Raw genomic sequence first — 10,675 nt, 5'->3', positions numbered from 1 at the left:
GACTGCAGACAGCGAGGGGACGCGTCCAGGCTGGGATGGCAGTGGGCTCGGGTGGCAGTGAGGTGCAGGGTCCCTCTGGCTGGCCGGGGAGCCCCCGCCTCGGCTCTGGAGGGAGCGCGTGTGTGGAAAACGCCGGTGCCGCCAGAGGGGGCCCTTCCCCGGGGACCTGAGGGCTTCGGGCGGGAGAACGGTGGCCACAGCTTCCCGGGGCCCTGGACACCACGCGAGGCGGCCAACACGGCCAGCCAGCGGTGAGGACTGCAGACCGTCCCCCGCCCCGCGCCCAGGGGGCCTCCGCGTGCCAGCAGAACAGGTCATGTTCCTGGCCGGCCGCAGGGGGTGCTTGAGGGTGACCAGAGGCCTCGCGTCAGTGTCACACGTTCAGACGGGACCGCTTGGCTGCTCTATTTCAGAACACGTAAAAAACCGGGGCGCGGGCGAGTCCGGGCACACTAGCTGGCCAGGAGGGTCTCAAGCGAGGTTGGAGGGGCAGGAATCTGAGGGGACACAAGCTGAGAGTTTCCATTTACAGTGACCGAGGGGAAGAGGGCCCCGCCCCCGGCTCAGGTCCCAGGGGCTTCCCGTGGAGGCAGGTCTGCGCCTGGGCCCGGGCCGGGGGCGCGCCGTCCGGTCCACCCTCTGGCTGCTCCGGTGGGAGTGTCCTCATCGCCCCGGAGCGAAGATGAAGTCGAGGGCCTGCCGCTCGGCGGCTGCGACGTTCGGGTGCCACAAGTCCACCATGAAAACCACCCGCGGGCCGTCCTCTGCCGACCCTGCGGGAGAGAGGAGAGGTCAGTCGCGGCCAGGCCCCGGCGGCCCCCCGCCCAGCTCCTGGCACCTCCCTTCTCTGGCCCGTTTGGGAGCTCTGAGCAGGGTGGACGGAGGGCGTGGAGCAGGGGGACCTTTGGGAGCGACACTGTCCCCTCTGTCCAGAGCCATGCCCCGTGCGATCCCGGCCACGTGCTGCTCATAGGCCGCGGTCGTGTGTCCAGGCCTGCTGGTGGACGCGGCCGAGCCGCCACCCAGGGTGCTGCGGACGGGGCCCGGGACCTTCTCCCAGTGTTTCCCCGGAAACCGGGAGCTGCTCTGGCCCGGAGGACGGCCACCCACCTTCGTGGAACGCCGTGTGCAGGAAGGAGTCGTCGAAGAGCAGACAGCGTCCCTCCGCCCAGCACTGGGGCTCGCCCCCCACCACCAGCTCGCATCCGCTCGGGGTCTTGAGCCCTTGTGGGAGAAACAGCAGAGTGAGGCCGAGGCCCACAACCTGGAGGCCACCCCAAGGGAGTGCTGAGCCTCTGGAGGGGACAGACGGGCACCCTCGCAAGGGGACACCCCTGGGGGACTCAGCTGGCCTTCCCGTCCCCATTCCCGGCTTCTGTGGAGGCGCGTGGTTGGGAGCCGTCCGTGCCCAGCAGAATCAGGCCCGGCTGACCCAGGGACGGGGGAGGCTGCTTCAGAGCGGGGCAGGTGGCCCTGTGCAGGCTGGCCCGTCCCCGGAGGGGGTGCGAGTTCCCTGAGCAGACGGCTCCCGACCACCCGTCCTGCTCCTCGCAGACGCCCTCCTGGCCGGGCCCCTTACCTCTGTGCCTGTGAATAAAGGGAAGGGGCTCGTCCATCTTGTTGGGGGCCAGGCCTGGCCTGACGGCCACGCCGCTCCCTTCGACAGCACTACTGGCTCCGGGTTTATTGATTAGATAAAGTGAGTAGTGATTAATCGGTAGCAGCACCGTCGCCCGACAGGGATTCTTCCCTCATCCACGCTGGACGTGGCTCAACCCCCACAACGTGGCTGCTGCCACCACCTCCACCGCTGCCCGGTGGCTTCCACAGGATGACAGCTTGGGCTGAACAGTGCAGGAGGGCACCCTGGGAGAGGGCAGGTCGGTGGCGGCTTCCTCTGTCTTCAGTGATCCACTGGACTCCCGGTGACCCTAGCAAGCCAGCATGCCCCTTCTGGCCTAGCGTCCTTATGATGAAAACGTAATAGCTCACTCTGGTGATAGGAGCGTTTTGACCCTCTTTGAGCCAGAAATGGAAAGACCACAGTGGGAGCGGGAAGGACCGAGGACCTGGGGCAGATGATGACCTCTGACCTGCCTGCTGTGTGACTCCAGGTCAGTCACTCGAACTCTCTGAGCCTCACCTTCCTCATCTACGTAAAGAGGACATTAGTATATTTGCCTTCCAAGGCTGCTATGCAAACTTCATCCTCGCGACCAATACCTGAGGACTGACTACGCTTAGGTTTGTGCCGAATAAACGCTCGGCAGGCCCCACTTCATCTACGCTCTGGAGGAGTGACGCAGCAGGGACGACCTGCTGAGGAGTCACTGCTGGGCCCCTGCTGGGCTGGTCGGTTCTGTTCCAAAGAACAGGCGATCCAAGAGTGGACACGAAAAAACGCTCGCTACCGGTCACGAGCGGCTGCACGAGGTCCCTGCTTAGACTCCCAAGGGCACGTCCCGGCCCTGCTGCTCGCCGTCGCTGGGCTCAGGCGAGGGCTTTAGGATGAGGGAACTCTGCGGGCCGTCGCCCCGGAGGCTGCCCTTCCCCTGGCCCCTCGAGGACGCGTTGCTGCTGCTGTGGGGCAGCGGAGAGGTGGCCTGGCTGGCTGGCCCGCCCTGCCCTTCCTGTCCTCACTTCCCGGCCTCCCACCACGGCCCCTAAGCCGTGTGGTTGCAGAAAGGAGCAAGACACCCCCAACCGAGCATCCGGGGCTCCCAGGACAGGCAGTCCCACAGGCCCCCGGACCCTCTGCAGCCTTTGCTGCTGTGTCCCCCCGACCCCGAAGGAAGCAGGTCCCCCAGCCGTCCCCACTCCAGGAGGCTGGCGGCCACAAGAGGAGCTGGTTCTCCGGCCCCTCCCAGCTGGACGGCTGGCGCCGCCCACACCCCCGGCGACGGCGAGGCCCTGGCTGCTCGGTGGCTGTGCGCGCCCTGGTCTCCTCGCCGAGCGTGCGTCTCCCCAGTGCCACGGCCTGGTGAGCTCGGCCTCAGAGCTGTCCCCCGAGTTCGCATCAGTGCAGGGGACGTCACAGCCCCACACCACGTGGGTGACGGTGGCCTGGGTCACCCATGACTCCACGCGGAGCCAGCACGGGTGACGCCCCTCCAGAGCGAGCTCACGGCAGGGCTCGGCGGGACGGCACTACGCGGTCGGTGAAGAGCGTCTGGAGGGTCCCTGGTGCGGAGGGACGAGTCACCCATCCCTGGGCGGAGGTGTGGCCGCGAGCCCCTGCTGCGTGCACTTGAACATGGCCGATCACGTGAGGAGCACGCTGAGGAACCTGCCGTGGAGGTGGCCCTGGCCCCGGGGTCCAGCCACGCCGGTGGACATGGTCCAGGCTTCCCGCTGTGGGCGGGGCTAAGGAGATGAGCAACTAGCTGGGGCTCCAGGGGACCCCGTGCGTGCCAAGGCCTCGGGCACTTTTCACAGACGCCCACCGTGCACGAGGCGCACTGGGCCTGGTCTTTTTGGCTGCCCCGCAGTGGCCACATCCCCCCTCAAACGCCCCTCCTGCCGTCATGTTGCAGCGTCTGAGCCCCTGGGTGCTGGGACTTGACCCGTCCAGACCTGCCCAGGCCACAGCACGCCTGGCTGTGGCTGCCCCTGCACCCCGCCTGGGCCCCCACCCGGCTTCTGCGGTGCCGGCTCCCTCCAAGGGCCAGAGCGCCCTGGCCCCTGCCCAGTGGTTCACTGACCGTGGTCATCTGGCAGAGCGTCGGGCCATGCAGACTACCCGACTGCCCTCTGCCTGCCGCGTGTGCACGTGTGGCCCTGAGACGGCCCCTGGGAGGCTCGGGCATCTCCAGGGCAGCGGGAAACCAAGGCTCGGGTGCCAGGAGGTGGGGTTGGCCGGGCCCTGGGTCTAGATCTGCTCACCCCTCTCCCAAGGTTCCCGAGGGCAGCGGCCACACTGTGGTCATTTCTCACACCGCCCAACGTGGGGCTGGACTGTGAGGGCTGCTGCTCAGCACTTAGCATGTGCCCTCGCGTGCCAGGCACCATCCTAGCGGCCACGTGGGACGTCACTCCCTTGATGCCCTCGGCAGTCCCGAGAGGCGAGTCCAACCTCTCCATTTTGCAGGGGAGGCCCGGAGGCCCAGGGAGACTCAGTCACCCTGCTCAGGGTCACAGCTAACTTGAGTCCATATGGGGCTCAGGAGCTCCTACCCGCCCGGCTCGCCCCTTGAACTGCCCGCTCCAGGGGCCCTTGTCTAGGGCTTGGAACTGAGGAGTGCCCACCCAGAGGGCGGGAGGAGCGGCCGCGGGCGGGATGGGGGTGCAGGGCAGGCCGGCTCAGGTCCCCGCGGCGGCCCTGCAGAGCACACTCAGGAAACCCCCTCCGCCCTCCACGGGAGAGTTCCCTTCCTGCTTTTCCTCTGTCCCCTCTGCAGCCCAGGCTTCCGGAAGCTACTGCTGCCCACCTCAGCTCTCTTCAGTCTGGGGGGCTGCCACTGGCCCACGGCCCCAGAGCCAGCCTCTGTCATTGTCCAACAGGCATAAGGCCTCCTGGGGACCTGAGACCCCTGATTACCAAGGGGCTGTCAAGCCTCCCTGGACCACAGCTGGCTCATGTGATGCTCTGCGGTACACGTCACCTGGCCGGACGCTCAGCGGACTGTAGAGGACCGTCATTGGACCTCCACTTTCTATAGGTGGAAATGGAGGCTCAGAGAGTGAACTAGGCAGCCAGCTTGTGGGACAGCCATGACGCAGACACAGGGGACCCGACTCCAGACCCCGTTCCATACTGCACACAAAGCACACCCTCCAGTGTCCTTCTGGAAACTGAAGGAAATGGCCTCGCCACCAGGCCTCACGGCCTCACCACCCGGCCTCACGGCCTCCTTGACCATTCAGGAAGCACTAACGTACCTCTCACAGCCTCTTAAAGTCACTGGGAACCTCGGTGGTTTTATGACAGCTTTTGGCTCTACAACTATGTTGGCCGAGACAGTAGCCACTGGCCCAATGTGGCCATTAAAACTTAAGCCAAGCACAGTGATGCACACTGCGATCCCAGCCACTCGGGAGGCTGAAGCAGGAGGATGGTGAGTTCAAAGCCAGCCTCAGCCACTCAGCGAGGCCCTAAGCCACTCAGTGAGACCCTGTCTCTAAATAAAAACATTAAAAGGGCTGGGGAGGTGGCTCAGTGGTTAAGCACCTCTGGGCTCAATTCCCAGTAACCAAAAAAAAAAAAAATCTTAGATTTCTTTCTAGACTCAACTTCTGCTGTCACGACTAATCGCCCGAGATCATCAATCTTTGGTACAAGAGCAGCGAAGCGCCACGCTTCTGGCTATTTGAGCTCTCGCGGGGTTTCCTTCCTCCCAAGGCAGAGGAGCCGTGCCTCGCTACACACGTGCATGCCAGGGACCCCATCCCCGCGACATACCTAGGTGGCACCGGATGCGGATGTTTGTGGGCCCGTAGTGCTCCGTGATCACGGTCCCGGGGCTCAGCACGGAGATGCACGCATTCCCAAAAACATTGTTCCCAATACAGGTCCGAAGGCTTCCGAGCAAGCGGTACGTCCGTGGGCACTTCCTGCAGTTCCTGGGGACGCAAACCCCCTGGTTGACCAAGTAAAAGGTGAACCACTCCCCGCTGGGGGTGCTGTTCAGTCTCCAGCCCTGCGGGAGGCTGCAGTTGGAGAAGGCTCTGTAGAGGGCCTCGAACTCGCAGAGGACCGTCTGGAAGTTCCGCTCCAGCAGCTCCACGTCGTGCCTCTGCGCGTCCCGGGAGAAGTAGGGCGTGGTGGGCAGGTCGGGCAGGAAGAAGACCTCGGGCTTCTGGATGGAGGGCCGGCTGCTGAGGTAGCGGCCCTGCTCGCGGACGCCCTTGTGGATGCGGCCCATGCCCGACCAGGAGTAGCGCTTGGCGTACTCCTGCAGGTTGTGGTAGAGCTTCTGGTTGAAGCCCTCGGGGGAGCGGCGCGCACACTCGGGCGCCTGGCAGGAGGCGAGGCCGTTCTGCAGCCCGCGGGCCTCGGTGCCCTGCATGAGCGCGTTGACGGACGCGTAGGGCCGCGGCTGCTCCCTGCCCACGTGGTAACAGTACCACACGAACAGGACCAGCAGGCAGGCCACGGTGACCACGGCTGTGCTGTCGCAGTCCCGCACCGACTGGATGCCGGTGGCGACGCAGTCCCTGAGGCCGTCCAGCGACCAGCCCCAGGCCACCAGCCACTCGAGCGACATCTTGGGGGACTTGTTACCGGGGGTGTGAAGCCAGGTCAGACGTTCAGTCCTCTGGGGTCCCAAGGGCACCCACACCATGCAGGTTAGCGTGGGGGAGAAGGAGCCGCCAGGGCCGCCGCAGGCATGGCTGCCACTGTTCCTCGCAGCCCGCCACAGGCGGCATCGATGACCGCTGGGGCTGGCCAGCCGGACCCGCCACTCCGCTCCCAGTGAAAGTCACTGTGGCAGGGTGGGAGGAGCCAGCTCACGTCACACTAGCAAGTGGGCCTGGTCACTGCCAGAAGACTTATTTTGAAAGTCCAAACCTGGGATGAAGAAAAGAAAAGACAGCATTCACGTTAGACGTGGGAAACCCTCCGCATGCGAAGCCCCGGATCATTCTGCAAGGCCCCTGCTGGCAGGGGACACTCCCAGCCATCGTGTGTGGTCTAGCCTCATGTCAGCAGCACCCCCGCTTCCCAGAAGGCCAGCAGTGCCCCCGGGGCTGTTTGGTACCCAGCTACTCTGCAATACCCAAGGAGGGGCTACTGTCCCCATTTCAGAGGTGAGAAAACTGAGGCCCAGAGAGGTCATACAGCTCACCCAAGCCACACAGCCAGAGCATGGGCACAAACTCCATGTGCCTTCAACGCCTACATGTATCCACTTTGCTGTCTGCTTCTTCTCCTTTGGTCACTGTGCCTTTTAGGGAGAAGGAACCTGGTTTCAAAAGTATCTTAAAAAGGACAGAGGGCTGTCAAGCCACGTCCGCTCACCACCCTTCCTCCTCTCAAGCACGCCATCATCCAGTCTGGCTTGCCCTCGGTCTAACTTGCCCTTGGACTAACACCAAGTCGGAAAAGGAAGTGGCCGACACGGGGCTTTTTCTGTCTCCAGCTTGGACACCACATACCAGCTCACCCGTGTGGTTAATGAGAAGACAGGGGTGGCAATGGACAAAGACGCCCTTCCAGGCCTGTGACTCAGGTTCCCACACCCAACATCACAGACACTGTGCTCCCCCAAACAGGAAGCCCTGGTTTGCCAGTCATCTTGCCCAGGGCGGGGGCCAGTGGCCGACCCCCTGATCATCCAGAAACCAAAAAGCAGGATCCGAGCCGCAGTCTGGCGTGGTCTGCCCACCCTGTAAGACCTCGGCTGTGTTTCTAGGGAACTCCGTCTGCCTGGCTTTCTCTGACTTGGTGGGAACGGCAGGTCTCGGTTCCATGACAGGCCTGTCCCTTTCCCACCCCTGGGAACACTCTCTCCTGGGACTGTGGGAAGACGGCTAAACACACGGGGGACTGGACCCCCCCCCCCCATTGCCCTGTGGACAAACTTGGCCTGGAAAACTTCTGCAGCACAGCAGAGAAGTCCCGAGCCCAAACTGGAGGTGGGCTGGATCAGGTGTCCACGCCAGCCCCGGCAGGTCACGTCCTCTCTCCCAGCCTCGGCTGCTGCTTCCTGCGAATGGGGCCCACATTCCTCTCACCGGCTAAAGGTGCACCCGGAACACTCAGGACTCCTCACAGTGACACCCAAGGCATGCTGGTGACTGCCAGGAGGGGCAGCATCCCATCTGGGGTGGCCAGCAAGCCGGAGATGGGTCAGGAAAGGAGGCTCAACTCGGACCCCAACAGCGCACTGTGAATCCCAGGCACTCTCCAGACCCAAATCTCAAGTGATTCTTCTGTCCCCACACTTGCTAAGCAAAAAATGAAAGGGAAACCTTAGGTGCTCATTAACTGCCTACTGGCTTCTTCCCAGTTTTGGGTGAATAAAGAATCACTTGACTATAATGTTTAGTAAGTCAAAAACACACTCTGAATATTCATGGGACTTTTTTTTTTTTTTTTATGTTTCTAGGAAAAATACCAGTGTGGGGGGGTTAGAAGCTACATTCCCCCAACATGTTCTCAGCCTCTTCTCCAGACGCAGGAGAGGGGAGGGCTGGGTCCCAGTGGATGTGGAGGCTCATCTCTTATCTTCTCCTAGACTGGCAGCGGCTTCCTCTCAGGAAGACAAGCCAACCCAGATTCAAGGTGTCTTGTTTACAGGCAGAACCCCAGGATTCCTGAAATTCAGCGTGAAACTGTCACTGCTTTTGGAGAAGGATTTCCCCCACTACTGTGCCACATCCCTAATTGGAATTCTCAAACTCTGTCTCTCAGGAGCAAAGTTTTTGTCTTCAATGCTCAAAGAGTGAGATGGCGATAATTTAACACACCTGTTAAGTGTTAGTTCCCAGCAACCCTGCTAATCACTCAAGTTCAAGGCCACAAAAATGCAGCCACAGAAAACTGGGCAGATTTTGAGGGAATCTCTCCACTGGCCACAAAACTGCTCCCCTCCTCATCCCCGAAGCCTCATCGGAACCAAGTCAGCCAAGCACCTTCCTGGATCTGCTGCCCGAAACCCCGCTTCCGACCCTCCTCACAAGGTCATGGACTTGAGAGCAGAAGTTGGGACTTTCCCTGCCAATCACTTTTAGCCAAAGTAGGCTAGCAGACCCCGGTGACCAGACGTGGACTTACAAACCCACAGTCTATCTGTGACACTAAAGAAACCCTCGCATTGGGTCATTTCTTATGTATATTACTTCAGACATTCAACCCTCACGACCCCCTCCCCTGCCTGGCGACAGCCCCCATGGACCAAGGAGAAGGAAGGGACAGATCCGCCACCCCCGGCACAGCACAGGGAGGACAGTAACTTCCAGCTTTCCACCCACATCTGTTCGTTTGCATGCTTCCTTTCTGTCCCCATCGGATGGAAACATCTCACGGTCCACACCTTCACAACAGGCAACCTGGGACCTTAAAGGTCAGTCGGCTCTGGGGAATAGGGTCCAAATTCAGGTCTAATCAAATACAACTTCTGACAGGATGAAGCCTGGAGGGTCTCTGTCTGCCCCAGCTGCCCCAGTTAAGATGACCAGTTCAGGGGGCTGCCCAGTGCGAAAGAGCTTCTGGTCACCCTCAGGAGGCAGGCCAGGCCACCGTGGACACCAGGCAAGGGGCAGCCCAGTGCTGGGCCAGGAGTGTGAGGCATGGCACCCTCTCCACTGGGCTGCGCTGGGGCCAGCCCTCCCCGTGGGGACCTTCCCTCCGGCACCCTCTGGGCCGGCGTTCTCAGCACCCACCGCCCTGCAGAGTGAGAAAGCGGCGAAGGAAGGCGGAGGACGAGTGAACGCAGATGGTGACCACCAGGAAGTCAAGGGGCGAGGGGGATGGGACGAGGGGAAGGTTCGCGTTGCCAGGAAAAGTGGGCGATCGGCTAAGATGAGGGCAGGAGGTTTATGGCGCCTGGTAGCTGCTGGGACAGGGGAGGTGGGAGATGCTGAGGGCTGCGGGAGGCGGAGAGGAGGCGAGGAGCCGGGGTTCCCGGGGGAGGAGGGTGATGGGGGAGGGGACTGCGACCGGGCAGGGAGGAGGAGAAGCAGGAGGGTGATGCCCGGCCCAGCCGCGGTCCCTGTCAAGGCGGCGGCGCTCAGCACGTAGCGAGCGCTGGCCGCGGGGCCCCAGGGTCGGGCCGGGATGCGGGCGCAGACGTCCCGGAGCATCCTCGGCGGCGGCGCCAAGCCTGGGGACCGCGGGCCTGCGCCGCCCGGCCCGCGCCTCGGAGCCCGGACCCGGGGTCGGCCGGGCCGCGCCGCCCTCCCGCCCCGCAGCCCCCGGAGAGCCGCTTACCTGCGCCCGGGCGCGCGGGCGGCGGGGGCGGCTGCTGGCACCAGGCGACGACGCGGCCGCCCGAGGGCGCGGACACGCGGACGCCCCCCGCCCGCACCGCGGGGCCACCGCCCCGCCGCTGCCCGGCCCACGCCACCGGAGCCCAGCCGAGCCGAGCCGAGCCGAGCCGGTGCCCCCGCCGGTGCCGACGCCGCGCTGCGCTCCGCGGGGCCGCGAGGACCACAACTCCCACAATGCCGCGCGCGGCGGGCCGCGGGGAGGGGCGCGGGCGGGGCGGGCGCGGCCGGGACCCCGCACGTGCACCTGCCGCGCCCCGGGCGCCCGGCCCGACGCGCGCGCCCGCCCGGGGCTTCCCCGGAGGGTCCTTCCCCTGCGCGCTCAGACGCGCTGCCTGCCCAGGCCCGGGGTGCGCGCCGGCCACAGCGGCGCCAGTCATTCCTCAGGTCCCCGTGCGCTACTGCATCCGCCCTCCGGGCTCCGCCTGTCTCGTCCTCCCTCCCTCTGGCTCCCGAGCTCCCCGAGCGCGCGGCTCCCTCCTGCCTTCCCTCCTCTCCTCCTTCAGTCCCCTCCACCCGCCCCTCTCGCCCTCTTTCCCGTCTGGATGGAGTCAACACAGACTTCTAAGGCCCCGGGCACCAGGAATGAAATCGCCAATCAAACAGGACCCTTGGTCTCATGGGAAACTCATTAGTTCGGGTGACCTCGGTGCCTGGCCCGGTGCTCTGCGCGGCGCGGTTCAGACGCGGCCCCTGCCCACAGGGAGTCCTGGTCCAGCGGCCGGAAGACCAGGGATGCCGCTGTTAC

At 64.0% G+C, this 10,675-nt stretch overlaps 1 protein-coding gene across 1 annotated transcript; it reads right to left on the bottom strand.

The window, feature by feature from the left end:
• Positions 1-379: 379 nt before the first annotated feature.
• On the bottom strand, positions 380-10,190 carry ASPHD2 (aspartate beta-hydroxylase domain containing 2). The gene is made up of 4 exons (XM_079151422.1): positions 9,872-10,190; positions 5,399-6,508; positions 1,111-1,224; positions 380-773 (listed from the first exon to the last, which is right to left on the bottom strand). The coding sequence occupies exons 2-4, from the start codon at positions 6,279-6,281 to the stop codon at positions 664-666; spliced, it is 1,107 nt and encodes a 368-aa protein (XP_079007548.1). The 5' UTR covers positions 6,282-6,508; positions 9,872-10,190; the 3' UTR covers positions 380-663.
• Between the last annotated feature and the right edge of the window lie 485 nt (positions 10,191-10,675).

Source organism: Sciurus vulgaris (genome assembly GCF_902686455.1).
Source record: "Sciurus vulgaris genome assembly, chromosome: 8".
Lineage (NCBI taxonomy): Eukaryota > Metazoa > Chordata > Mammalia > Rodentia > Sciuridae > Sciurus > Sciurus vulgaris.
The sequence above is the reverse complement of the archived record's forward strand: the minus strand, read 5'-3'. Positions and strand labels throughout refer to the sequence as shown.

Excerpts from the sequence above, each read along its gene's own strand:
- ASPHD2 (XM_079151422.1), bottom strand. The coding sequence starts at position 6,281 with ATGGTGTGGGTGCCCTTGGGACCCCAGAGGACTGAACGTCTGACCTGG. Across the intron at positions 1,225-5,398 it reads CCGCATCCGGTGCCACCTAG|GGCTCAAGACCCCGAGCGGA; the intron begins GTATGTCGCGGG and ends TTCTCCCACAAG. Across the intron at positions 774-1,110 it reads GCACACGGCGTTCCACGAAG|GGTCGGCAGAGGACGGCCCG; the intron begins GTGGGTGGCCGT and ends TCTCTCCCGCAG.